At 56.7% G+C, this 26477-nt stretch overlaps 1 protein-coding gene across 1 annotated transcript; it reads left to right on the top strand.

Annotated features, from left to right (window-relative positions):
- Positions 1-127: 127 nt before the first annotated feature.
- On the top strand, positions 128-19189 carry DCTN5 (dynactin subunit 5). The gene is made up of 6 exons (XM_066275831.1): positions 128-275; positions 1005-1073; positions 3378-3496; positions 6653-6764; positions 14673-14775; positions 18398-19189. The coding sequence occupies exons 1-6, from the start codon at positions 228-230 to the stop codon at positions 18493-18495; spliced, it is 549 nt and encodes a 182-aa protein (XP_066131928.1). The 5' UTR covers positions 128-227; the 3' UTR covers positions 18496-19189.
- The last annotated feature ends 7288 nt before the right edge of the window (positions 19190-26477 follow it).

Raw genomic sequence — 26477 nt, 5'->3', positions numbered from 1 at the left:
ACGTGCCGCGCTCGGCCTGCGCACGCGCAGCCGGGGAGTGCCGAGCGACGGAGCGCGGCCGCCTAGCGGAGCGCCGAGCTGTGGATGAGTCCCCCGAAGGCCGCCCGGAAGCGGAAGTGCAGGACGTGCAGGACACGCCGGAAGTAGCCGGCCTCCCAGGCAGACCGACTAGGTTGATAGGAGTTTTGCGGCGGGTGCCGGGGCTGCTTACAGAACGACTGGTGGCCATGGAGCTGGGAGAGCTGCTCTACAACAAGTCCGAGTACATCGAGACGGTGCGCGCACGTCCGCACGTCGGCCCCCCGCTGGCCGGCCCGTGTCCCTTCGGCGCGGGTGCCCCCATCTTGGCCCTGCCGCTCCCCGGCCGGTGCCTCTGGCACGAATGGGCGTGGATGGTCTGGCCTTGTTGTTGACTTCAACGTCCAGTTATGGCTTTTTATTTTTTAATCAATCCTGGTTTCCTTGGAGAGATCACATGCTTTCCAGGAAACAAGACAAGTCTCATCCATCCTTACATGAATGACAGCTCCAGGCTTCGGGCTTTTGAAAACAATTTTTAAAAAAACCCCACAAACGAACCTGTCGTGATTTATTACTAGGTGGTAAAGACTGTTAGGTTCCTTCCAATCGTCCGTGATATGGGTAAACTGCGCAGTCCACGTTAGTACTGTTTTGTTTCACATGGGATTCTGTCAACTCTCTGGTGCCTGGGAAGTCCTCATGTTGGGTTTCAGGCTTGAAAATGGAGGTGGAGTGTTGGGACTCGAACCCACGGCTCCGATGCCACCAGGCTCTAGACTAGACAGACCTACCTCATTCCAGATTCTGGACTGGGTCCATCCTTTGACTCGCTGGTTTCCTACTCCATCCTTGCTTTATTGAAAATCTGGACTCGTTCCCTTGCGGACCATACACCACGTTTGAAGCCCTTTCCTCTCCACTATGAACTTTCTTGATCAGCTCGTGCCCCGCCCCCCTCACTCCCTGCTGTTGTTTCGTTTCAGGCGTCCGGGAACAAAGTTAGTCGCCAGTCGGTGTTGTGCGGCAGTCAGAACATTGTTCTCAACGGCAAGGTAAGCGACAGAGCCACCGCCAGGACGCCTGCCGTTGCTTTCTTATACACTGTCACTTTAGCATGGCAGATGAAATGTTGCCTCATTTCCCAATTATTGTACATTTAAAAAATCCCTCTCCCCTTTTTAAAAATTTTTAGTGAGAGGAGTAGAGGCAGTCAGACAGACTCCCGCATGCGCCCAGCCGGGATCCACCCGGCACGACCAGGGGGCGATGCTCTGCCCATCTAGGGCATCACTCTGTTGCGACCAGAGCCATTCTAGCGCCTGAGGCAGAGGCCACAGAGCCATCCTCAGTGCCCGGGCCATCTTTGCTCCAATGGAGCCTTGGCTGCAGGAGGGGAAGAGAGAGACAGAGAGGAGGGAGGGGAGGTGGAGAAGCAGATGGGTGCTTCTCCTGTGTGCCCTGGCCGGGAATCGAACCCGGGACTTCCACGCATTTGGCTGATGCTCTACTGCTGAGCCAACCGGCCAGGGCCAACATCAGTAAGGGAACCAGTTTTTTTTTGTTTGTTTGTTTTTTACAGAGACAGAGAGAGAGTCAGAGAGAGGGATAGACAGGGACAGACAGACAGGAACGGAGAGATGAGAAGCACCAATCATTAGTTTTTCATTGCACATTGCAACACCTTAATTATTCATTGATTGCCTTCTCATACGTGCCTTGACCGTGGGCCTTCAGCAGACCAAGTAACCCCTTGCTCGAGCCAGCGACCTTGGGCTCAAGCTGGTGAGCTTTTGCTCAAACCAGATGAGCCCTTGTTCAAGCTGGCAACCTCGGGGTCTCGAACTTGGGTCTTCCGCACCCCAGTCCAATGCTCTATCCACTGCGCCACCGCCCAGTCAGGCGGGAACCAGTTTTTGATGTGAAAGAAAAATGTTCCGTCTCCAGTGGTGATGTCCAGCTCCCGGCAGCCCAGCAGGTCAGGAGGAGGCCACACAGCATTATTCTCTTTGGTAATTTCTGTCATCAGTTGATCTGTTTAGTCCCTCCATCACACTTTTATTTTATTTTTTTATTGTTGTTGTTGATTGATTTTAGAAAGAGAGAGAGGGGGACAGGAACATTGATCTGTTCCTATATGTGCCCTGACTGAGGATCGACCCCTGTGCTTTGGGGCAATGCTCTAACCAACCAAGCAATCTGGCCCAGGTTAACTCCATCAGGCTTTGATGTACATAAGCCTCTTTTCCGATGATGACATCATTTTTGTAATTGCTTGTTGGCATATCTCAATATCCCATAGAGTTTGAACTCAAATTCCAGGAATTTGTGGCCAGACTTGCCCTTGTGACTGTCATGCTGGTGGTCGAGGCCGGACAGGTTCACTCTGGATTCAGGCGGAGGGTAGAGAAACTGCAGAGCCGGAAAGCGTTGGGCCATTCCTGTTTAATCGATTCTCGTAAGGGCAGATGAGCAAACGGAGGGATTGTTGTGGCAGCAGGCGAACAAACAGCAAACGGCTCCTCGCAGTGGCGGGCGGGCAGTCTGCAGTCCGCCCTGAGGACAGGCACGCGCAGCCTCACCTAGGCCGTACACGTGGCACTGCCGTGTGCTCACGCACTAATCATGCACAGTACAAGCGAGCAAGCCTAACAGCTGTTTTCCCAACAGTGACCCACGTCGTAGTGCAGATAAAAGTCGCCCTTTAGCCTGACCAGTGGTGGTGAAGTAGGTAGGACATTGACCTGGGACCCTGAGGTCCCAGGTTTGAGATTCCAAAGCTGCCAGCTTGAGCATGAGCTCATCTGGCTCAAGTATGGGGTCATTAAACTGATTCCATGGTTACTGGCTTGAGCTCAAGGTCGCTGGCTTGAGCAAGGGGTCACTGGATCAACTTGAGTCCCCTGATCAAGGCACATATGAGAAACAGTCAATGAACAACCAAAGTGACACAACTCTGAGTTGCTACTTCTCATCTGTCTCCCTTCCTGTCTCTCTCACTCTCTCTTGCTCTCACTTTTAAAAAGAATAAAAATAAGTCACCCTCCATGGCCACCAAGACTTAACTATGCAGTCAGTGTCATGAGAGCAATTCTCTTACAAGTTAAAAAAAAACAACTAGTAATTCCTTAATATTATCTAATTCTCAGTCTGTCTTTAAAAGTCTTTTCAGTATCTCAAAATAAATTTTTTATAGTTGGTTTGTTCAAATCAGAGTCCAAACAAGGTCTTAACCTTGTACATTTTACCTACGCAGAGCGTGACTCCGTGCTCCAAGCACAGCCCTCAGTCAGTGTCTGGATACCTACTCTTTTTCATCTGCATATGTTGGTAACTTTTAACTGTGCTCTGCTTTGTAGACCATTGTGATGAATGACTGTATTATCCGAGGGGATCTGGCCAACGTAAGAGTTGGACGTCACTGTGTTGTGAAAAGTCGGAGTGTCATAAGGCCACCATTCAAGAAATTCAGCAAAGGGTATGAGACTTAATTCTCTTATTTCGGTCGCGGGCAGCTGCTGCCGCTGCTGATGGTCGTCCGTGTGCTGCGCTGTGGTGGGAGGAATGGGCCTGTGCTGTTGGGAACACTGAGTGAGAATTCACCACGGTGAGCACCACTCCAGTGGTGGTCCTCCTGGTCTGGGTGACGGTTGGTCGGTTGGTCGGTTGCCAGAAACAGAATCGAGTTAAGCTGGCAAAAGCAAAGGGATTCTTACTAAACTGACCAGGCATGTTTGAGGGAACCTAAGGGTAGGAAAAGGGGCCAAGCCTCCTGAGCCCCTAGAACCCAGAACACGTCACCTAGCAAGAAACAGGACAGCCACTCTGAATATCTGGTGCTTGCTGTCTCCAGAGTGACACCACTTCCCATCTGTCCCTGCTCTCCGCACGTCTGCTGCACTCTGGCTTGCAGGTTCCCTGTGGTTTCCTCCCCCTTCCTCCTGGAGCCAACCGCAGCCCCTTATTTACATAATTTATGTTTTTGAGACAGAAAGGGAGAGCGAGAGGGAGGAGAGAGATGAGAAGCATCAACTTGCAGCTGCCTCACTTTCTTTGTTCATTGGTTGCTTCTCACACCTGCCTCTACTTGGGGAGGGGGTGTGCTCAAGCCAAGCCAACGATTTCTTGCTCAAGCCAGCGACTCTGGGCTCAGGCCAGCAATCTTGGGATCATGTTGATGGTCCCCTGCATAAGCTGGTGACTTCAGGGACCTCAGCATTCAGGTTGATGTCTTGTGTATTGTACCACCACTGGTCAGGCTAGATCATTTCTTCATTTAGATTTTCAACAGATAGCAATTAGATACCTTATTTCAAATTCATGGGAGAAGGAATCTGATTGGCTCTGCATGAGTTAAGTGTTCGCCATGGTCTAAACAGCTGTGACCCAGAGGGCAGGTCAAGTTCGTCCCACTGGTCTCACAGTGGGAATAAGGAGTGTCCAAGAAAGGACATGGACAGGGCAGGAAAAATGACCCTGTACCTGCTGTGGTGGTGTCTCCCCCTTTGCTGATTTACTCTAACTCTTACCTGTGACATCATTCACATTTAATCCAGTAATTCAGCAGCATTTACTGAGTGCTTTTCTTACGTCAGTCACTCAGTTATAAGCAGGGCACATAAAAATGTGTAAAATAGTCTGACCAGTGGTGGTACAGTAGAGAGACCATTGATCTGGGACACTGAGATTTGGGTTTGAGCAAGGGGTCACTGGCTGGGCTTGGGCCCGCTCCCCACACCCCACCCCTATCCCCACCCCTGGTCAAGGCACATATGAGAAGCAATCAATGAAAAACTAAAAGGTGATGCAACTACAAGTTGATGCTTCTCATCTCTCTCCCTTCCTGTCTGTCTGTCTCACAAAAAAATAAGTAAATAAAAAGGGATAAAATAGCATTTCCATAAACAGGTAGCTCTTAGAGAATGTGGTTCTGTGACATGGTCTCACTATATACTGATCCTCCTGTCACGTGGGTCTGAGTGAGGAGAGGGAGGAACAGAGGAGAGAACAGCTGATGCGGACCAGCTCTCCTACCAGGAGTGTCTCGTGCAGGGACAGTCCTGTGTCTTCCACAGTGAGACTGGGCTCCAGGCCCCGTGACACCAGGGGTGGCTGCAAGGCGTCCCTCTAAGTCATTCTCAGGAAACCGTCCGCTCGTTAGCTCAGGAGGCCGTTGGGGGAAACCTGGAAGCCTTGTGGTAGATCCCCCACATGGTTACACGCAGGGACTGATCTACTAGAGGTGCTGACCTTCAGCTAAAGGTGGTCTTAGATGCACGTGGTCCAGGAAAAGCATCAGGAGTGAACAGTGCATCGCTGACCCTCGCCGTGGTACCCCAGCTCCCAGCAGGGAGTCTGGCAGGCCGCGGGGCTTGGTCGGTGAGTGGACGGATGTGGTTCACTGTTTCCCTTCAAGGGAAACAGGAAGTATAAATAGCCACAGCGCCTGAGTAGAGGTGCTGTGGGGTCCCCTGTGCAGTGCACCCTCCTCCACCGTAATTCTGCTGTGGACTCTGAGCCGATCAAGGACGTCATTGTCACACATGGTGTACGGACCGACGTCATTGTCACACAAGGTGTACGGACCGAGAGCACAAGGAAGGGAAGACATAAAGGAATGATAGGTCCATGGAGGACAGGTGCCGTCTGTGACAGAGGCTCTGGCAGGATAGAAACACAGGGCTGGAGAAGCCAGCGAGCGTCCAGCTACTCTGCATTCATTCCCGTCCAGGTGCTTCTCCGTCTCCCAGGGCACTGAAAGGACTCGTACACACGGTCACAGAACCCTTGTCCACCCTTGTCCGTGACACTCGACAAACCCTGGAGAGCGAGAGCGGCGTTAGAAACCTGTGGAAAGCCTGCCACCACTCCGTTCAAGTCCTGGCTTACACGTCACTTTCAATTAAGCTTTTACCAGACCTCCATTCTGCGCCGAGTCTCCTTGGTACATACTCACGTGACGCGGTGTATTTCCTCTGTAGCGCTTCTCACAGGTGTGACTACTTACTATCTGATCATTGATTTGATCTCGTTTCTCCTCTTGAGTCTAAGCTCCTTGTGGTTGCACCCCCAATTCCTTGCACAGAGTCTGCGTACAGCAGGCACTCGGTCAAGTGAGGGAGTCTGCAGCAGTGGGTTTACAGTTGTGAGCACACGAAAGTCACTAAAGCTACTACGTTAAGCATGACCTGCATGTCTTTCGCCATAAGACAGACAACTGTGGACCTCCTTTTGCCCACCGCACACACATTTCCACAACGTTGGGTGCCAGAATCTATACCCCACAGCCCTGACGTCGTCCCTCACACGTTCCAGGGCGGGTCACTGACGTGCGCTCTGGGAGCGTTTCCCAGGGAAACGGGAGTGAGCACACGTTTGTGCATTTTTATTTGGGGCCAGTTCCCTGAGCTCAGACTGTCTTGCCCTTCTGCCTTGCTGTCTCCTTGGTCTGATATTTCTGGTTTTGAGCTCGTAGAATTTGGACATGCAGAATTGCCCTACCTGAAGGTTCCTTCCTGCCAGAAATAGTCTTACTACAGGATGGTGACGTTGAGGGTGGGGTCTGTGGTTCTGGAGGCCTTGACCAGAAATACATCGCCTTGACCTTCCTTGTTCATCTCCTTTTCTTCCGCAGTGTGGCATTCTTCCCTTTACATATCGGGGACCACGTGTTTATTGAGGAGGACTGTGTGGTCAACGCAGCCCAGATCGGCTCTTACGTCCACGTTGGCAAGAATTGTGTGATTGTGAGTATTGTGACTCGGGGCTCTGCGCCTCGCTTCCCCTCTAGCTGCTGTCCCTCGTGCCTCTGCGCCTCGCTTCCCCTCCAGCTGCTGTCCCTCGTGTCAGTGGGCCGCTGACTCTGGGACCGGACAGGCAGAAGTGGTTTCGGGTCTACCGGCATTGTTACTGGACTTGGGGCTTTTTCTAGGCGTTAGTAATCATGGCTAATCTTTACTGAACCTCTTCCCTGTGATGTTAAAGTTTCTTCTTCGATTTTTTCATTGACTCCTCACAGCCATGCAAGGGTGGTGGGTGCTGCTATTGCACCTGTTTGCAGAGAAGACTGGAGACCTTAGACCAGGGGTCTCAAACTCGTGGCCCGCAGACTAATCCACGAAGTTTGATTAGTCTGCGGGCCGCACAAAATTGGTGGTCGGGCCACATGCGGCCCACGGGCCGCGAATTTGAGACCCCTGCCTTAGACGGTAGAGGATCAGTGAGGCTATTAAGGAGAGCCGGGGTCTGAACCCATGGTCATGCTGCTCTGTGGTCCACCTGTCGCCTTACCTCAGGGATCTCTGGTCTGGGGGAGCGAGGGGTGGGGAAGGGTCAGGTAGCTGGCCCATAGACAGGGGAGGGGGAGGAGGGTGTTTCAGTAAGAGACTGGCACGTGTAAGGCTCTGAGCCCAGAACGGGACTTCCAGGGAGTTACAGTAGCGGAGGGCAGTGGGTGTGCAGGGCGCAGGGAGCCCCTCGCTCAGCACTGCCCGTTGGACCCTGGTTCCCGGGAGCCTGGGCGTCGGTCTGTGTGACCCACCTGTCCGGGCCGCTGTGCACAGATCTCTGTGTGTGCTTCACAAGGTGGGGTTGTGGGAATGTCACAGACCAGGAGCTTGATTCCAGTCAGGATTCATGAGACTGTTAGTGATCAGAGCCAGACTGCCTAAATGTTTAGGGAAAGTGTTTCCTCCGACCAGATTCCAGGAAAAGCCAAGGCTTTTTCTTGTGTTTTGAACGGATGCTCCCGTGACTACCGAGCTAGCTTTCTGTTCTGGGTGGGACTCCGCCCCTAGAGTATCAGGACACTCGCAGCCATTGTGCAGTTAGCGTATCAGGAGCCAGCGGAGCAGGGCGAGGTGACCACAGGGAGAGCCGCGCTGTGGAGAACAGTCCAGCTGACTTGGCCTCAGAGTTAGGGGACGTGCTGGTGGTGGAGCCAGGTGCTCCCCTCCCGAGCTCTCAGCATTAGAGACAGGACGTCTCTGGCTTGGCCTGCCGTGGAAAGGGGGAGATGGGGGACTCCGTCCGTCCCTCCTGCCGTGGAAAGGGGGAGATGGTGGACGTCGTCCCGTCCCTCCTGCCGTGGAAAGGGGGAGATGGGGGACTCCGTCCCGTCCCTCCTGCCGTGGAAAGGGGGAGGTGGGGGACTCCGTCCCATCCCTCCTGCCGTGAAAAGGGGGAGATGGGGGACTCCGCCCCGTCTCTTCTGCGGTGGAAAGGGGGAGGTGGGGGACTCCGGACTCCGCCCCGTCCCTCCTGCCGTGGAAAGGGGGAGGTGGGGGACTCCGTCCCGTCCCTCCCTCCCTGTGACAGAAGCCGGCTCCTCGAGCCGCCCCTGGGTTTGTGTCACAGTTCCCTCAGCACAGTGAAGGCAGCACGAGCACCGGCCTGGAGCCCTGTCCTCTACCCCCCCGAGCACGTGTTTGGGAGGTTCAGGCCCAGACACCGTTCTGGGGTGCGGGGAGCTCTGGTCCTGCTGGCAGGCTCTGCTTCTTGCGTCCCGTTTCAGTGCCTCGGCTGCCTGTCACGACACAGCCGTTGTTCAGTACGGGTGGTGCTTACTGCTGAGCCTTTACAGAGTCTCAGCCAACGTGAGGAGAAAGACTCTTCTAGAATTCTAGACTCTCACAGCAAGCAGGCACCATGTCAGAGTCTGGCACGCCCCATGACACACGGAGCCTTCCATAGCATCCCGTATGGCGTCTGACTTCCGGCTGCGTGAAGGTGTAGCTGTCAATCACAGGTGCCCAGATGCCTGTGGGTAGAGCCCAGCGCGCAGTCGTGCTGCGTGCTGCACACGCATGACTGATTCTGACTGCATCCCTGCAAGCTGCTTGTACGTCCTGTTTCACGGGTGAGGACGCCAAGGCTCAGAGGTGCTGAATACCTTGCACCAGGAGACACAGGTAGCTTCAGCCAGTAACATGGACTTGTTGACCCCTTCAAGAAAGTTCTCCAGGAAAGAGCAAAGAAGTAGTCTCCGCTGTTAACCTGCCCCTCTCTCCAGTCCACTGTACCTAGGAGGCAGCTGCACTCTTTATTCTGCTGCTGTCTAATTGATCCATTTACCCAGAATGCCCTGAAGCCCGGTGGAGCATCATTTCTGAGTGGGCAGAAGGGCCAGCCAGTGGACGAAAAGGCTGTGTGGTGGCTGGTGGCACACAGTGAAGGTTCCTGTCCCTTGTCAGGGCCCCCTGTGCACAGACCTCTGTCTGCGCATGTGTCGTGCCTTACACAGCGCTTCTGTTCCTGTGTCCAGGGCCCCTGTGCACAGACCTCTGTCTGCGCATGTGTCGTGCCTCACACAGCGCTGCTGTTCCTGTATCCAGGGCCCCTGTGCACAGACCTCTGTCTGCGCGTGTGTCGTGCCTCACACAGCGCTGCTGTTCCTGTATCCAGGGCCCCTGTGCACAGACCTCTGTCTGCGCATGTGTCGTGCCTTACACAGCGCTGCTGTTCCTGTGTCCAGGGCCCCCTGTGCACAGACCTCTGTCTGCGCGTGTGTCGTGCCTTACACAGCGCTGCTGTTCCTGTATCCAGGGCCCCCTGTGCACAGACCTCTGTCTGCGCATGTGTCGTGCCTCACACAGCGCTGCTGTTCCTGTGTCCAGGGCCCCTGTGCACAGACCTCTGTCTGCGCATGTGTCGTGCCTCACACAGCGCTGCTGTTCCTGTGTCCAGGGCCCCTGTGCACAGACCTCTGTCTGCGCGTGTGTCGTGCCTTACACAGCGCTGCTGTTCCTGTGTCCAGGGCCCCCTGTGCACAGACCTCTGTCTGCGCATGTGTCGTGCCTTACACAGCGCTGCTGTTCCTGTATCCAGGGCCCCTGTGCACAGACCTCTGTCTGCGCATGTGTCGTGCCTTACACAGCGCTGCTGTTCCTGTGTCCAGGGCCCCTGTGCACAGACCTCTGTCTGCGCATGTGTCGTGCCTTACACAGCGCTTCTGTTCCTGTATCCAGGGCCCCTGTGCACAGACCTCTGTCTGCGCGTGTGTCGTGCCTCACACAGCGCTGCTGTTCCTGTATCCAGGGCTCCCTGTGCACAGACCTCTGTCTGCGCGTGTGTCGTGCCTCACACAGCGCTGCTGTTCCTGTGTCCAGGGCCCCTGTGCACAGACCTCTGTCTGCGCGTGTGTCGTGCCTCACACAGCGCTTCTGTTCCTGTGTCCAGGGCCCCTGTGCACAGACCTCTGTCTGCGCATGTGTTGTGCCTTACACAGCGCTGCTGTTCCTGTGTCCAGGGCCCCTGTGCACAGACCTCTGTCTGCGCATGTGTCGTGCCTCACACAGCGCTGCTGTTCCTGTGTCCAGGGCCCCTGTGCACAGACCTCTGTCTGCGCGTGTGTCGTGCCTCACACAGCGCTGCTGTTCCTGTATCCAGGGCCCCTGTGCACAGACCTCTGTCTGCGCATGTGTCGTGCCTCACACAGCGCTGCTGTTCCTGTGTCCAGGGCCCCTGTGCACAGACCTCTGTCTGCGCATGTGTTGTGCCTTACACAGCGCTGCTGTTCCTGTGTCCAGGGCCCCCTGTGCACAGACCTCTGTCTGCGCATGTGTCGTGCCTCACACAGCGCTGCTGTTCCTGTGTCCAGGGCCCCTGTGCACAGACCTCTGTCTGCGCGTGTGTCGTGCCTTACACAGCGCTGCTGTTCCTGTGTCCAGGGCCCCCTGTGCACAGACCTCTGTCTGCGCATGTGTCGTGCCTCACACAGCGCTGCTGTTCCTGTGTCCAGGGCCCCTGTGCACAGACCTCTGTCTGCGCGTGTGTCGTGCCTTACACAGCGCTGCTGTTCCTGTGTCCAGGGCCCCTGTGCACAGACCTCTGTCTGCGCATGTGTCGTGCCTCACACAGCGCTTCTGTTCCTGTGTCCAGGGCCCCCTGTGCACAGACCTCTGTCTGCGCGTGTGTCGTGCCTTACACAGCGCTTCTGTTCCTGTGTCCAGGGCCCCCTGTGCACAGACCTCTGTCTGCGCGTGTGTCGTGCCTCACACAGCGCTGCTGTTCCTGTACCCAGGGCCCCCTGTGCACAGACCTCTGTCTGCGCATGTGTCATGCCTCACACAGCGCTGCTGTTCCTGTGTCCAGGGCCCCTGTGCACAGACCTCTGTCTGCGCATGTGTCGTGCCTCACACAGCGCTGCTGTTCCTGTGTCCAGGGCCCCTGTGCACAGACCTCTGTCTGCGCATGTGTCGTGCCTCACACAGCGCTGCTGTTCCTGTGTCCAGGGCCCCCTGTGCACAGACCTCTGTCTGCGCATGTGTCGTGCCTCACACAGCGCTGCTGTTCCTGTGTCCAGGGCCCCCGTGCACAGACCTCTGTCTGCGCATGTGTCGTGCCTCACACAGCGCTGCTGTTCCTGTGTCCAGGGCCCCTGTGCACAGACCTCTGTCTGCGCATGTGTCGTGCCTTACACAGCGCTTCTGTTCCTGTGTCCAGGGCCCCTGTGCACAGACCTCTGTCTGCGCATGTGTCGTGCCTCACACAGCGCTTCTGTTCCTGTGTCCAGGGCCCCTGTGCACAGACCTCTGTCTGCGCATGTGTCGTGCCTCACACAGCGCTGCTGTTCCTGTGTCCAGGCCCCTGTGCACAGACCTCTGTCTGCGCATGTGTCGTGCCTCACACAGCGCTGCTGTTCCTGTGTCCAGGGCCCCCGTGCACAGACCTCTGTCTGCGCATGTGTCGTGCCTCACACAGCGCTGCTGTTCCTGTGTCCAGGGCCCCCTGTGCACAGACCTCTGTCTGCGCATGTGTCGTGCCTCACACAGCGCTGCTGTTCCTGTATCCAGGGCCCCTGTGCACAGACCTCTGTCTGCGCGTGTGTCGTGCCTCACACAGCGCTGCTGTTCCTGTATCCAGGGCCCCTGTGCACAGACCTCTGTCTGCGCATGTGTCGTGCCTCACACAGCGCTGCTGTTCCTGTGTCCAGGCCCCTGTGCACAGACCTCTGTCTGCGCGTGTGTCGTGCCTTACACAGCGCTGCTGTTCCTGTGTCCAGGGCCCCTGTGCACAGACCTCTGTCTGCGCATGTGTCGTGCCTCACACAGCGCTGCTGTTCCTGTGTCCAGGCCCCTGTGCACAGACCTCTGTCTGCGCATGTGTCGTGCCTCACACAGCGCTGCTGTTCCTGTGTCCAGGGCCCCCGTGCACAGACCTCTGTCTGCGCATGTGTCGTGCCTCACACAGCGCTGCTGTTCCTGTGTCCAGGGCCCCCTGTGCACAGACCTCTGTCTGCGCATGTGTCGTGCCTCACACAGCGCTGCTGTTCCTGTGTCCAGGCCCCTGTGCACAGACCTCTGTCTGCGCGTGTGTCGTGCCTTACACAGCGCTGCTGTTCCTGTGTCCAGGCCCCTGTGCACAGACCTCTGTCTGCGCGTGTGTCGTGCCTCACACAGCGCTGCTGTTCCTGTGTCCAGGGCCCCTGTGCTTTGTCTGAGTTATTAGGAGCTTAGGTGTCATCTCTGAGTTCATCTGGAAGTCACTGGGGAGCTGGTCAGCTGCTGGAGTTCTTAAATTGCCAACATCAGGAATTCGTGGAAGGGGGCTTGCAGGGAGGATGAACAGCTGCAGGAGTGACTTGCTTCTCAGCGAAAGGTGTTGCCAAGTATTCCAGGCGTCCCCAAACTACGGCCCGCGGGCCGCAATGCGGCCCCCTGAGGCCATTTATCCGGCCCCCACTGCACTTCTGGAAGGGGCACCTCTTTCCTTGGTGGTCAGTGAGAGGACCACTGTATTTGGCAGCCCTCCAATGGTATGAGGGACAGTGAACTGGCCCCCTTTGTAAAAAGTTTGGAGACCCCTGGTAGGCTATGGTCCGCCCAGTGGGGACAACTATAAGACACTTGAGAAATTCAGACCTGGCCCTGGCCTGTGGCTCAGCGGATAGAGCATGGGCCTGGCGTATGGATATCTGGGTTCAATTCCTGGTCAGGGCACAAAGGGGAAATAACCATCTGCTTCACCCCACCCTCTTCTCTCCCCCTTCTCTCCTCTTCCCCTCCCACAGCCAGCGGCTCGATTGGTTTGAGTATTGGCCCTGGACACTGAGGATAGCTCTGTTGGTCCTACTGTGTCGGCCTCAGGTGCTAAAAATAGCTTGGTACTCAAGCATCAGCCCAAGACAGGGTTCCGGGGTGGATCCCGATCTGAGCGCATGCCTCACTATCTCCTCTCCTCTCACCTTAAAAAAAAAAAAGAACAAGAAGTTCAGACCTTAGAGGGATAAACTTTTTAGAGGTAAATTATTCATTTGGCAATGTACCTGGTAATACATCTGATTTGGGTATTTCATAATGGGGAAAATTTGGACACAACCAAATGAAAGTATCTTTCATATTCTTTGGCGAGATCTGATATCTCAACAAGTTAGCATTGTTCTAGTATTTGTTAAGATTTCCCAAAACAAATAAAGGTGCTGGAGGATGATTTGACTTTCAGTGATGGGTATACAACATAATTCACTGTCCCACTGATGCGGAGATGTTTTCTCTAAATCTATGTACTCTAGTTGACCAATGTCACCCTGTTAAATTGTCTAAATAAAAATAAATTAAAGAAAAAAAAAGAGTTCCCCATTCTCAGCCAGGCTCATTGTATCTGGTCACCTGACCAGAACACAGTGAATTTCAGGTTCTGGTGATGTCAGCACAAGTCAGTAAAGACCGACACTTAGAGCAGCAGGTAGCCTGAGGCACACCTCCAAACGGCATACAGAAGCCTCTCCTGCCCTTGCCCCCGGGACAGGTGGCTCTCCCAGACCTCATCTCTTGCCCGCAGAGTGCTGTGGGTGGTGGCGGAACTGAAAATTGGTGGCTGTGGATAAAGTCGGGCTTGAGGTTCAGTCTAGACCTTCAGGTGGGTGGGTGGGCTAGCACGAGTCAGTCTAGACCTTCAGGTGGGTGGGTGGGCTAGCACGAGTCATTCTAGACCTTCAGGTGGGTGGGTGGGCTAGTACGAGTCATAAGTGAAGAAGTGGATACCAGTTTCCTGCCTCAGTGGCTCTGGCGCTTTGATTGAATTACGAGAATCGTCTCCGTCCCTTCCCTGGCTTCCTCAGACCGGCTCCCCGGCAGGTTCTCTCCTCACGGCGAGACGCTGCTCCCAGCTTCTGTGCTCCTCTCGAAACCTCGCGGGAAGAGCGGCTCCTCCCGGGGGTCCAGCAGAAGCCCTGGCTGAGGGCAGCAGACTGGTTCTGTCTCAGTGCCAGTTCCCTGAGCCAGTCTGTGCCAGCCTGGGGCCTGCAGGGTGGGCTGGAGATGAAGCACGTGGCCCGAGCCAGCCCGGGGCCTGCAGGGTGGGCTGGGGATGGAAGCACGTGGCCTGAGCCAGCCCGGGGCCTGCAGGGTGGGCTGGGGATGAAGCACGTGGCCCGAGCCAGCCTGGGGCCTGCAGGGTGGGCTGGGGATGAAGCACGTGGCCCGAGCCAGCCTGGGGCCTGCAGGGTGGGCTGGAGACTGAAGCACGTGGCCCGAGCGGCACACGGTTCTGAGGAGGCACAGGTTCTGGTACTGGAGGAAAGGGGTACAGATGTCAGGCAAGCAAACGGGCATCCCCTGAATAATCACAAGTGGAGAGAGTACCAAGCAGCCGTTCACACAGACGTCACCTCTCATTTCCCGGTCTGCTTCCTAGTGATGGGGTTCTGATTTCAGGGGCGGCGGTGCGTGCTGAAAGACTGCTGCAAAATTCTGGACAACACGGTGTTGCCCCCGGAAACTGTGGTCCCACCATTCACTGTCTTCTCAGGCTGCCCAGGTAAGTGGGTGTCGGTTATGAAAACTCAGGTGTCTTTTGCTTCAGAAAAGCAGTGCATGCAGTCTCGGCCTCTGCCAGCTCGTTGGTCCAGCTGACTTAAAGGTTATTCTGTACCAAGCACCTAAGGTGCTGCTCCCAGTAGAACAAGGACCCTTTTAAATGCAACCTTGGGTAAGGAGATTTCCAAGGGCCCGCAGAAACCAAGTGGACCCAGCGAGCCTGCTTCCGGGGCCCGGCCTTCGGAGCAGAGTGGCGAGGGCCCACTGCGTGTGGGATGAGAGAGGCCTGCAGCCCCACATGCGGGGGTCCTCTGGGAGGGGGTCCCTCAGGGAAAGTGGGTGCAGAACACGTCTCCCCCAGCACAGAAACCGTACAGAGTGCGTGTCTCTCTCCGCCTGGGCTCCGGGTGGGAGAAGCAGATCTCCAGAGAGTTCCAACCACGGCCTTGCGCTCTCGGGGTTTGCAGTTTGAACTAATACTGCCTGCCCTGCCCAGGAAGGCCCCAGCTGAAAAGTTAGCATAGGGCACGGTCTGAGAGCAGTGTCCCTCCAGGACACTGAGGGAAGTACAGGACACGTCACCTCTCCACCGAGGCCGATGTGCTCTCGGGTAAAACTCTTCATGAGCTCAGAGTTCCGATTACACAGCGTGTGAGGAACAGAGGTCCTACCTGCTTATCCTGGAAGGCTGGGAAAGCATAAGTCACAGAAGATGGAAAACTCTGGTTTTCCCCGTCCCAAGACCGTGTCATTGAGACCCTGGGGCGTGGACACAGCCCCGTCCCAAGACCATGTCATTGAGACCCTGTGGTGTGGACACAGCCCCGTCCCAAGACCGTGTCATTGAGACCCTGTGGTGTGGACACAGCCCCGTCCCAAGGCCGTGTCATTGAGACCCTGTGGCGTGGACACAGCCCCGTCCCAAAGCCGTGTCATTGAGACCCTGTGGTGTGGACACAGCCCCGTCCCAAGACCGTGTCATTGAGACCCTGGGGCGTGGACACAGCCCCGTCCCAAGACCGTGTCATTGAAGCCCTGTGGTGTGGACACAGCCCCGTCCCAAGACCGTGTCATTGAGACCCTGTGGTGTGGACACAGCCCCGTCCCAAGACCGTGTCATTGAGACCCTGGGGTGTGGACACAGCCCCGTCCCAAGACCGTGTCATTGAGACCCTGGGGTGTGGACACAGCCCCGTCCCAGCCCCGTCCCAAGGCCGTGTCATTGAGACCCTGGGGTGTGGACACAGCCCCGTTCCAGCCCTGTCCCAAGGCCATGTCATTGAGACCCTGTGGTGTGGACACAGCCCCATCCCAAGGCCGTGTCATTGAGACCCTGTGGTGTGGACACAGCCCCGTCCCAAGGCCGTGTCATTGAGACCCTGTGGTGTGGACACAGACCCGTCCCAAGACCGTGTCATTGAGACCCTGTGGTGTGGACACAGCCCCGTCCCAAGGCCGTGTCATTGAGACCCTGTGGTGTGGACACAGCCCCGTCCCAAGGCCGTGTCATTGAGACCCTGTGGTGTGGACACAGCCCCGTCCCAAGGCCGTGTCATTGAGACCCTGGGGTGTGGACACAGCCCCGTCCCAGATGCGCAGACGATGTCTGCCACCAGGCGGCTCCACACTCTTTCCAGTTTAAACAGTCTCACTAGATCACTGGATATGCGTTCAGAGTGGGACAGCATTGTCCTCCGGATCCTTGGGGGGGGGAAGCTGGCCGTTCTGCTCCTTCACGCACCTCTGCTTTTGCAGAGGGGGAGAGACGTCTTCGTAACTCTCCGCGTCGGCTCCCACTGCGAAAGCATCTCCTTGTCTCAGCCAGTGCTAGGTCAGACGGTCAGACAGACGTCCAGTCCGAGGTGAGAATTGCGTTGCTAGAGAAATCTCCCCATCTCTTCTAACTTACCGACGGGCCCTAGAACCACTTACGGCCTACGGCAGGAGTCGGGGAGGCGCTGCCGGTGTGCTAGTCCAGAGAAGCATCGTGTGGAGCTCCTGCGGGACCAGTCAGGCCGTCGGGGACCCGAGGGGGCACCGTGTAACTGAGGAAACAGGCCGAGAGCGGGTGGGTGGTCCACAGTGTGAGAGCTGGTTTGCGGGGGGGGGGGCTTCCACAAGCAGTCAGACCCCTTCCCCAGAATCCAGTGCTTTTTGTCCTGTGACAAGCTGCTTCCCAGGTTCATTTCCTGTGGTTTCACGACAAACACGAGCCATCTGAATGCTGCTGCTGCGGACCTCCATCTCTAATGAGAGGCCCCGGGTTGCGGGGACACGGGCCCGTTTTTGGGGGCTCCACAGCATGCAGCTGTCACGGCACAGATTGGGGGCAAACCGTCCGGAACCGAAAGTTCAGAGGCCCCAGGAGCCTGGCCAGTCCGGGGGTGACTGCAGTCATGCCCTGTTGTAGCTGGTCTCAGACACAAGCCTGAAAACCGGATGTTTAGGTGATACCTCTGAATTGTTAAGCATTGGCTGCTGATTTTTTTAAAAAGATTAAATACTGTGCAGGCCAAACGTGTTTGCAAATGTAACATGAACTGCTGATTTGTAAAAGGTGCCTGTGAATTGTCAGTTGCCCCCCTAAAAACTGTATTTTTTAGACCATTTTTCTATCCTACTGTTATTTTCTCACTGTGTGTGTGTGTGTACAGAGTGTGTACGTATATAAATATATAGGTATATGTGTATATAATGTGGACATATGGAACTGTTTATACGTATACAAACAGAATCACACTCTATTCTGTACAGAAACTTGCTTTCTTAACAGATGTCTTGGGCGTTTCTTCTTGTCAGTGTGTAGTCACCCTTTCCTGTTAGTGGTTGTGTTTTTCATTGCGTAGACGTGCCACGGTGCGAGTGACCGGCGCCCTGCTGGGAGGGGTGTGGGCAGACGTTCAGCAGGACCGGGTTTTCATGGTCAGACTGCCACACTGATGCTCTTATACGTACATCGTGCAGTTGGGCACGAGCATCTGTGGAGTAACACCTGAAGTTGGTTGTCAGGCCACAGGTTATGAACTTGAGGAACCTTTGCTAGATATGCCTGAGCTACTCCTCCGAGCAGTGGGGAGTTTGCACTTCCAGCTGTGGCAGGGAGTGCCTCTCTCCCGGTGTCCCCAGCAGGACGCCCGTCCTTCGTCTCCCTGTGGGACATCTCTGTTCTGCTACCAGCTGTGTGTTGTCTGATAGATGTTGGACTCATCTCATCACGTGGCTAGCTGGGTGGTTTCTCACCTTAGAGCGCTCACCTTGGCTTGCCCAGGAGGGGTCCTACTGGAATCAGGAAGGACAGACACGTCCTTGTCTGGAACGACCTCTGATGTAGTCAGAGTGGCCTCACTCTTCAGATGGTGCAGTGAACCTGGAACAGATGTCTCCATCTTGAGAGCAATATTGTTTCCCCCCACCCAGAAATTCTTATCGTACAGGAGAGGGTCGGCAGAAATACTGTTAGACCAGAGATGGAACACGGAGCGTTCTGACGTTTCGTGATGGAAGAAGAGGCCCTTGGGGGTTTGAACAGGAGTCAGAGCTGAGTCTTGCCCTGGCTGCCTGTGGCTGACCTGGTCTATCTCTCCCCTGGCTGCCCGTGGCTGACCTGGTCTGTTTCTCCCCAGGGCTCTTCTCGGGGGAGCTCCCAGAATGCACCCAGGAGCTGATGATCGACGTCACCAAGAGCTACTACCAGAAGTTCCTGCCCCTGACGCAGGTCTAAGGGCTCTGCCTCGTGTCTTGAATTCGCTTGCACTCTAAGATGAACTTGGGGACAAAGGGAGCCAGTTGGCATCTACAAAGAGCTGTGTCTGGGCCCTGGCCGGTTGGCTCAGCAGTAGAGCGTCGGCCTGGCGTGCGGGGGACCCGAGTTCGATTCCCGGCCAGGGCACATAGGAGAAGCGCCCATTTGCTTCTCCACCCCCCCCTCCTTCCTCTCTGTCTCCTCCCCTCCCGCAGCCGAGGCTCCATTGGAGCAGAGATGGCCCGGGCGCTGGGGATGGCTCCTTGGCCTCTGCCCCAGGCGCTAGAGTGGCTCTGGTCGCAACAGAGCGACGCCCCAGAGGGGCAGAGCATCGCCCCCTGGTGGGTAGAGCCTCGCCCCTGGTGGGCGTGGCAGGTGGATCCTGGTCGGGCGCATGCGGGAGTCTGACTGTCTCTCCCCGTTTCCAGCTTCAGAAAAATACAAAAAAAAAAAAAAAAAAAAGAGCTGTGTCTGTGACACCTGCTACCCACCCTTTGTTGTTGTTGGGTTTCTTACTCTTTTGAATTTCTCAGTCATCCTCGGCTCTAAGCTCTTAATGCTCTCCAGGGCTTTGCTTAAGCCATATCTCTTAACAATCACTTTATGCCATTATCTGTGGCACTCAGAATCACCTGTCCCCAACACTCCCACCCTTGTCCTCTGGTGGCTGGGTGCTGCCTGAGTCAGGCTGCAGAGCAGAGCTCTGTCCCTGCATGGCGGTCGTGAAGCTGGTGTCTGTGCCTGGTCACCAGCGCCTACAGTGAGCACCACTCACAGGGTCACTCTGTCCCTGCATGACAGTCGTGAGGCTGGTGTCTGTGCCTGGTCACCAGCGCCCTCCAGTGAGCACCACTCACAGGGTCACTCTGTCCCTGCATGGCGGTCGTGAGGCTGGTGTCTGCCTGGTCACCAGCGCCCTCCAGTGAGCACCACTCACAGGGGTCACTCTGTCCCTGCATGGCGGTCGTGAAGCTGGTGTCTGTGCCTGGTCACCAGCGCCCTCCAGTGAGCACCACTCACAGGGGTCACTCTGTCCCTGCATGGCGGTCGTGAAGCTGGTGTCTGTGCCTGGTCACCAGCGCCTACAGTGAGCACCACTCACAGGGGTCACTCTGTCCCTGCATGGCGATCGTGAAGCTGGTGTCTGTGCCTGGTCACCAGCGCCCTACAGTGAGCACCACTCACAGGGGTCACTCTGTCCCTGCATGGCGGTCGTGAAGCTGGTGTCTGTGCCTGGTCACCAGCGCCTACAGTGAGCACCACTCACAGGGGTCACTCTGTCCCTGCATGGCGGTCGTGAGGCTGGTGTCTGTGCCTGGTCACCAGCGCCCTCCAGTGAGCACCACTCACAGGGGTCACTCTGTCCCTGCATGGCGGTCGTGAGGCTGGTGTCTGTGCCTGGCCACCAGCGCCCCACAGTGAGCACCACTCACAGGGGTCACTCTGTCCCTGCATGGCGGTCGTGAAGCTGGTGTCTGTGCCTGGCCACCAGCGCCCTGCAGTGAGCACCACTCACAGGGGTCACTCTGTCCCTGCATGGCGGTCGTGAAGCTGGTGTCTGTGCCTGGTCACCAGCGCCCTGCAGTGAGCACCACTCACAGGGGTCACTCTGTCCCTGCATGGCGGTCGTGAAGCTGGTGTCTGTGCCTGGCCACCAGCGCCCTGCAGTGAGCACCACTCACAGGGGTCACTCTGTCCCTGCATGGCGGTCGTGAAGCTGGTGTCTGTGCCTGGCCACCAGCGCCCTGCAGTGAGCACCACTCACAGGGGTCACTCTGTCCCTGCATGGCGGTCGTGAAGCTGGTGTCTGTGCCTGGTCACCAGCGCCCTGCAGTGAGCACCACTCACAGGGGTCACTCAGCTCTCCTGCTGCTAACACACTTGGCCAGTGGCCGCGGTGGCCTAAAATCATGAAGACAGGGTTCGTGGCTTCTCAGAACCCAATTCCTGTCGGCTCCCAAAACATGAAAGGAGGGGTGATTGTGTTTTTCTTTTTTCCTAAATGACCAAGGGTGACAACAGAAGGCCTTCTAGCATTCTGTTGTAGAACCTTTCTACTAGAAGGGGACCCTCAGCACCCAGACTTGATTTTTGCAGAGTCCCAGGTTTGAGTCTCCCGTGTGGATAGGCTAGTCTGGCAGCCAGACTTGCCCCAGGTATTGGGGGCAGCAGTAATGCCTTACTTCACTGAAGACATAGCAGCTGTGACACTTGTTCCCTGGCCTAGAACCTTTGACCCACCCTGTCTTTGCCATAAACCTCATAGTTCAGACCAGAATATCTGTAGTTGGACCCAATCAAAAGTACACACAGGGGCCTCTCTGGCTACAGCTGTGGTCTGAGGACTTACACGGAGCAGGTGTCCCTGGAGAGCTGTCTGACTTGCGGTCGTTAATGGTGGCTGATAGTGCTGGACTGAGCGGTTGTCGCTCCATAGAGGGCCGTGCAAACTGGACAAAATGGACATCCAGTTCGGGCTGCTCTGTTACAGGAGACAAACCTGGCTTGAACCGGTTTTAGCAAAAAAAGGGGATTTATTGTCTAACACAGCCAATCATGAGGAAACAGTAGCCTGGGAGGCAGGGGGGGGGTATGAACGTGAGGCAGGTTCCTGAGCGGCACAGTGGGGGTCCCAGCACCCCCTGGGCTGGTGCAGATGGAGTGAGGTGTCCTGGGAAGCAGAGAAGCATCGAGGGTCCTCCTGGCACTCAGAAGGCACCCTGGGAGTAGTAACATTGTTATTGAAGAGACAGTGACATCCAGAGGCTTAGACCCATCAGAGCTTGTTTGTTTTAGTATCTTTCTCGCCTTCGCAGACGGGAGCGGGGGGGGGGGGGGGGGGGGGGGGGCTGCCGAAACAAGAGGTCATCAAAATACGGTGGCTCAGCCCCGGCCGGGCGGCTCAGTTTATCGCAGCTTCAGCCCAATTCCCAGCGGCTGCCGGGTGAATCCCCAGTCAGGGCACGTACGGGAGCAGATGGATGTTCCTGTCTCTCTCTCTCTTTGCCTTCTGTCCTTAAAAATCAATAAAATAAACATTAAAAATGAATACAGTGGCTCAGACAAGCCAGAAGGTCGTTTCTGTCACCTCCCAGTGCAGCGGTAGGCAGGTAGTGCCGGGTCGGTAGGTGGCTGGGCGCTGCCGTGTCACCAGGCCCCCAAGGCCCTGCCTCTCGTCATGACAACAGATGACTGACTATAAGGGTGGCTGTAAGTGTTCTAGCAGGGCAGCGGAAAGGCCGCTCAGAGACTCCCCTAGGCAGGCAGACCCCCTAGGACTGTGTCCTGGCTTCCTTTTCCGCTCCTGCAGGTGGGCTTTCTCTGTGCGCGGGGCAGGAGACGGCTGACAACTGCAGACTTACAGCCCCCCAGCACAGTGGCCCGACAGAAGGGTCCCTTCACTCCAACTCTAACTTGGAAAATACCAGAGAAAGCTTCCCCGTGGCTCATCTGGAACCCCACGCCCCGTTTGACTGCCCCCTGTGGCCGAGGGCATGCGGCTTCCATAAACCTGATACTGCCCTTCCCTTTCCCTTTCCTTTCCCATCTTCTCTTCTTTCCCCTCCCTCCCCTCCCCTCCCCTCTCTTCCCTCCCCTCCCCTCCCTCCCCTCCCCTCCCCTTCCCTATGTTTTCCCTCCCCTCCCTTCTTTCCCCTCCCCTCCCTTTTTTCCCCTCCCCTCCCTCCCCTCCCCTCCCCTCTCCTCCCTCCCCTCCCCTCTCCTCCCTCCCCTCCCCTCTCTTCCCTCCCCTCCCTCCCCTCCCCTCCCCTCTCCTCCCTCCCCTCCCCTCTCCTCCCTCCCCTCCCCTCTCTTCCCTCCCCTCCCTCCCCTCCCCTTCCCTTCTCTTCCTTTCCCTTCCCTATGTTTTCCCTCCCTTCCCCTCCCCTCCCTTCTTTCCCCTCCCCTCCCCTCCTTCCCCTCCCCTCCCCTCCCCCCTTCCCCCCTGCATTGCGGGGAATCAGCGTAGCTCAATCACAAAGCGAGGTGCTGAGGAGACCCAGACAACAGCTGCTGCAAAACAGGTCTGTCATGTGGGCTGATGCTCTTTGAAAATACGTTGATAGTTTCAAGTGTGTGTCCTGGGAAAGGCCAGCTGGACTTGGTCTCCATGGTGGCTCTGGGGATAGCCTGTCCAACGATCACCTCCACCACCCCAGAGAAGAAAGTCTGTCCTCTGAATACGACCAGCAGAGCGGGCTGATGGGAGGGCCCTCAGGACTCAGGTGGGGACTCTCTCCCGTTGGCTTAGGGTGGGGAGTGGGGAGAGGTACCTGCTCGTGAGGCTGAGAAGGTCAGGGCTGGACGAGGTGTCGGGCTGTGCCCCAGGAGAAGAGGGACCTGTGTCTGTTCAGCCGGCTGTACTGCTTTCCTCTGAGTTGGCTTCCTTCTCTCAGACTTCACACGTGACCCTCCAGCCCGTCATTGGGAGAAGGAGCACCTCTTCCCTGACACAACCCCTGAGCCCGGCTGTCACTGGTCCAGACTAGGGAGGTGTCCAGCCTCAGGGAGTCACAGTGGCGAGGACATGGAATGCACTGATGGCCTGGGCGGGGCACATGCCCACGTGGGCTGAGAGCGGAGCTTGGTGGTGGTATGGAGGGTGTGGCAGTACCAGAAGGGGGGGTGAATGGGTGCCCAGCAGGAAAACCCACCGGGCGTCCAGCCCAGGCCTCTTCCTTTGCTCTGGATGTCTTCACCTTTCTGTCTCCCTGCCCCCCCCCATTACTCTTGGTCTGGGATGGGGGCTGCCTCCTGAGTGGCACCTGCACCTTGATCAGGGGGCACAGGAAGGAAACAGCTTAGCCAGAGTGGACTGTCCCGTGAAGAGCCGTTCGGAGGCCGCCTCTCTTCCTGGAGCCGCTTTCTCCTGGACCCCACAGCACGCGTGGAGAGGCCCGTGCCACGGTCTGGGCAGAGAATCCCAGCGGGGTCCTTGGGTTGTCGTCTGTCTGGTCTGCGCTGGCAGGCGTGAGCCCACAGGCGTCCCCCACGTACCTCACGGGCTGAGTGCTCGGCCGAGAGCCGCCCCCAGCCGCTGGTCTGCACCCCAGGCCGGAGAAGTCACGCTGCAGGACCACAGGTGCAGGGACCGAGGTGGACTGGTTGCGCCGTGAGCCTTCTGCGACATTCTGTTTCACACGGCTGCACGGGCCCCGTGAGGTCGGTTGGGATTTGTGGTGGCTTCTGAAGTAGTCACTTTCGCATGAGTCAGTTCACTCGGGGCCCGAAGCCACGGTTCTTTCCTAAGTCACTCTGACCCGTCTGGGTGACGGCAGGCTTGAAGTGAATCAGGGGACCGTGGCCCGTATTGAGCACACCTCCTGGGAGGGTTCTTGGCCGGAAGGAGTGAGACTGTTGGCTCCGGAGGCCTTGCTGTGTGTCCAAATCTGGCCGGTGACGGCTGGCGGGGCCCCCGGGACGTGGCGTCCTCAGGTCTGGGCGGTTGCCGTGCCTGGTCCGGGCTAGCTGGCTGGCCTGGGATGTCTCTGGAGCCGCAAGGGCACTGGCAGTGTCGGGAGGCCTGGTTCTTTCAAAACAGGTGTCAGCGAAACGTGCTGTGAGCATGGACCGGTTCCCGAAAGTCCACGATCCCTGGAGCCCTCTCGAGCCCCCCAGGGAGGGGGTGATGCTCTCACAAGACTTGCACTTGCTGCCCTTGAGGGCCTGGCCTCAGGCGGCATCACTCCTGTATTCAGTTAACAAATTACTCAGTGAACCCTGCTCTGGGCCCTGGGGATACAGCGGGGAACATGGTGGAGCCAGGCCCTGCCCCTGGGCCAGTAAGGGAGAGAGATGAGAAGCATTAATTCTTTGTTGCGGCTCCTTAGTTGTTCATTGATTACTTTCTCATATGTGCCTTGGTGGGAGGGGGGCTACAGCAGAGTGAGTGACCCCTTGCTTGAGCCAGTGACCTTGGGTTCCAGCCAGTGACCTTGGGCTTCAAGCCAGCGACCATGCGGTCATGTCTGTGAGCCCACGCTCAAGCCAGCAACCCGGCACTCAAGCTGGTGAGCCCACACTCAAGCTGGCGACCTCAGGGTTTGAAACCTGGGTCCTACTTGACCTGTGGTGGCACAGTGGATAAAGCTTCGACCTGGAACGCTGAGGTCGCTGGTTCAAAACCCTGGGCTTGCCTGGTCAAGGCACATATGGGAGTTGATGCTTTCTGCTCCTCCCTCCTTCTCTCTATCTCTCTCTCTCTCTCTCTCCTCTTTAAAATGAATAAATAAAGTTTAAAAAAAAAAAAGAAACCTGGGTCCTCAGCATCCCAGTCTGACACTGTATCCACTGCGCCACCGCCTGGTCAGGCCTCACCTTTCCTTTTTTTTTTTTTTTTTTTTTGTATTTTTCTGAAGCTAGAAATGGGGAGAGACAGTCAGACAGACTCCCGCATGCGCCCGACCGAGATCCACCCTGCACGCCCACCAGGGGCGATGCTCTGCCCACCAGGGGGCGATGCTCTGCCCCTCCGGGGCGTCGTTCTGCCGCGACCAGAGCCACTCTAGCGCCTGGGGCAGAGGCCAAGGAGTCATCCCCAGCGCCCGGGCCATCTTTGCTCCAATGGAGCCTTGGCTGCGGGAGGGGAAGAGAGAGACAGAGAGGAAGGAGAGGGGGAGGGGTGGAGAAGCAGATGGGCGCCTCTCCTGTGTGCCCTGGCCGGGAATCGAGCCCGGGACTTCCGCACGCCAGGCCGACGCTCTACCACTGAGCAAACCGGCCAGGGCTCACCTTTCCTTTTTAATCAGTCTACCACAATGAAGAGAGATGGAAAGAGGAGTCACCCCTCCTCGCTGTGCATCTGTGGGTGCCAGACACCTATCTGATTCCTCTCCACTAGACCCCCAGGGACTCGGGAGACGCTTATCTGAAAACACCTAATCCTCCCTGTTGAAAATGTAGGGATTTTCACAACCCATGTACACAGGGGGACGCTGAGCTTCAGAGACGTTAAGTCAAGATCCCCAGGGTCACACAGCTAGTAAGTGCCGCGCTGAAGCCAAAGCCAGGTCTTACCTACTGCAGACCCCTGTTTCAGGCCGCTGTTCCAGCGTCCAGGCCTCCGGAGCACTTGGCCCCGAGGACGGCCCTTGCTGTCCAGCCAGCTAGTCTCTGGTTTCACTGACGTTTTCCCTGGTGGGTTGGGCCCCTGTCGCTTTCAGTGTGCGCTCCGACACGGACCCTGAAGGGGGAAGAGGTCCCGCAGGACACCCCGCTCCCCCGAGGAGACAGAACGGCGTGTTCTGTGTCTCCAAGTCTGTGGGGCATCAGGCACATGGTTCGTGCATATGGAAATCATCCAAGAGCCTGACCAGGCGGTGGCGCAGTGGATAGAGCATCGGCCTGGGACGCAGAGGAACCTGGTTTGAAACCCCGAGGCCACCGGCTTGAGCGCTGGATCATAGACATGACCCTGTGGTTGCTGGTTTGAGCCCAAAGGTCACTGATTTGAAGCCCAAGGTGACTGGCTTAAGTAAGGGGTCATTCGGTCTGCTGTAGCCCCCCGGTCAAGGCACATATGAGAAAGCAATCAGTGAACAACTAAGGTGCCACAACGAAGAATTGATGCTTTTCATCTCTCTCCCTGTCTGTCCCTATCTTTGTCACTGTCTCTGTCTCTTTCACTAAAAAAAAAAAAAAAAAGATCATCCAATAAAAGCAGCACAGGAGTGGAGTCCACACTCGGCCTTTCAGTCTGGACATTACCCTCTGGTGTCTCTTGGCCCCACCAACTTGTCCCTTCTCAGCTGCATTCGTCTCAACCACGGGGGTCTGCTGGGCGCTCTCTGATGTCCCGGGGGAGCCACAAGAGCCCAAGGAAGCAGTAGGGCTGGAGCCGAGGGGGGGGACAAGGGACCGCGAGAGCCTGGGAGCCGAGAAGCCCTGTCGGAGACTCGCAGCATCCTGGGCGTAGGCACAGGTTCCTTTCATCTCAGTAACAACCACCACCCACCGGGACATGG

This window comes from Saccopteryx bilineata, chromosome 4 (assembly GCF_036850765.1).
Source record: "Saccopteryx bilineata isolate mSacBil1 chromosome 4, mSacBil1_pri_phased_curated, whole genome shotgun sequence".
NCBI lineage: Eukaryota > Metazoa > Chordata > Mammalia > Chiroptera > Emballonuridae > Saccopteryx > Saccopteryx bilineata.
Note: the sequence above shows the minus strand (reverse complement) of the source record. Positions and strands in the feature narration are given on the sequence as shown.

Bases quoted from the DNA above. Each gene is read 5' to 3' on its own strand.
- DCTN5 (XM_066275831.1), top strand. From the start codon at position 228: ATGGAGCTGGGAGAGCTGCTCTACAACAAGTCCGAGTACATCGAGACG. The intron at 1,074-3,377 runs GTAAGCGACAGA...TCTGCTTTGTAG, and splicing joins ACATTGTTCTCAACGGCAAG to ACCATTGTGATGAATGACTG. The intron at 14,776-18,397 runs GTAAGTGGGTGT...GTTTCTCCCCAG, and splicing joins TGTCTTCTCAGGCTGCCCAG to GGCTCTTCTCGGGGGAGCTC.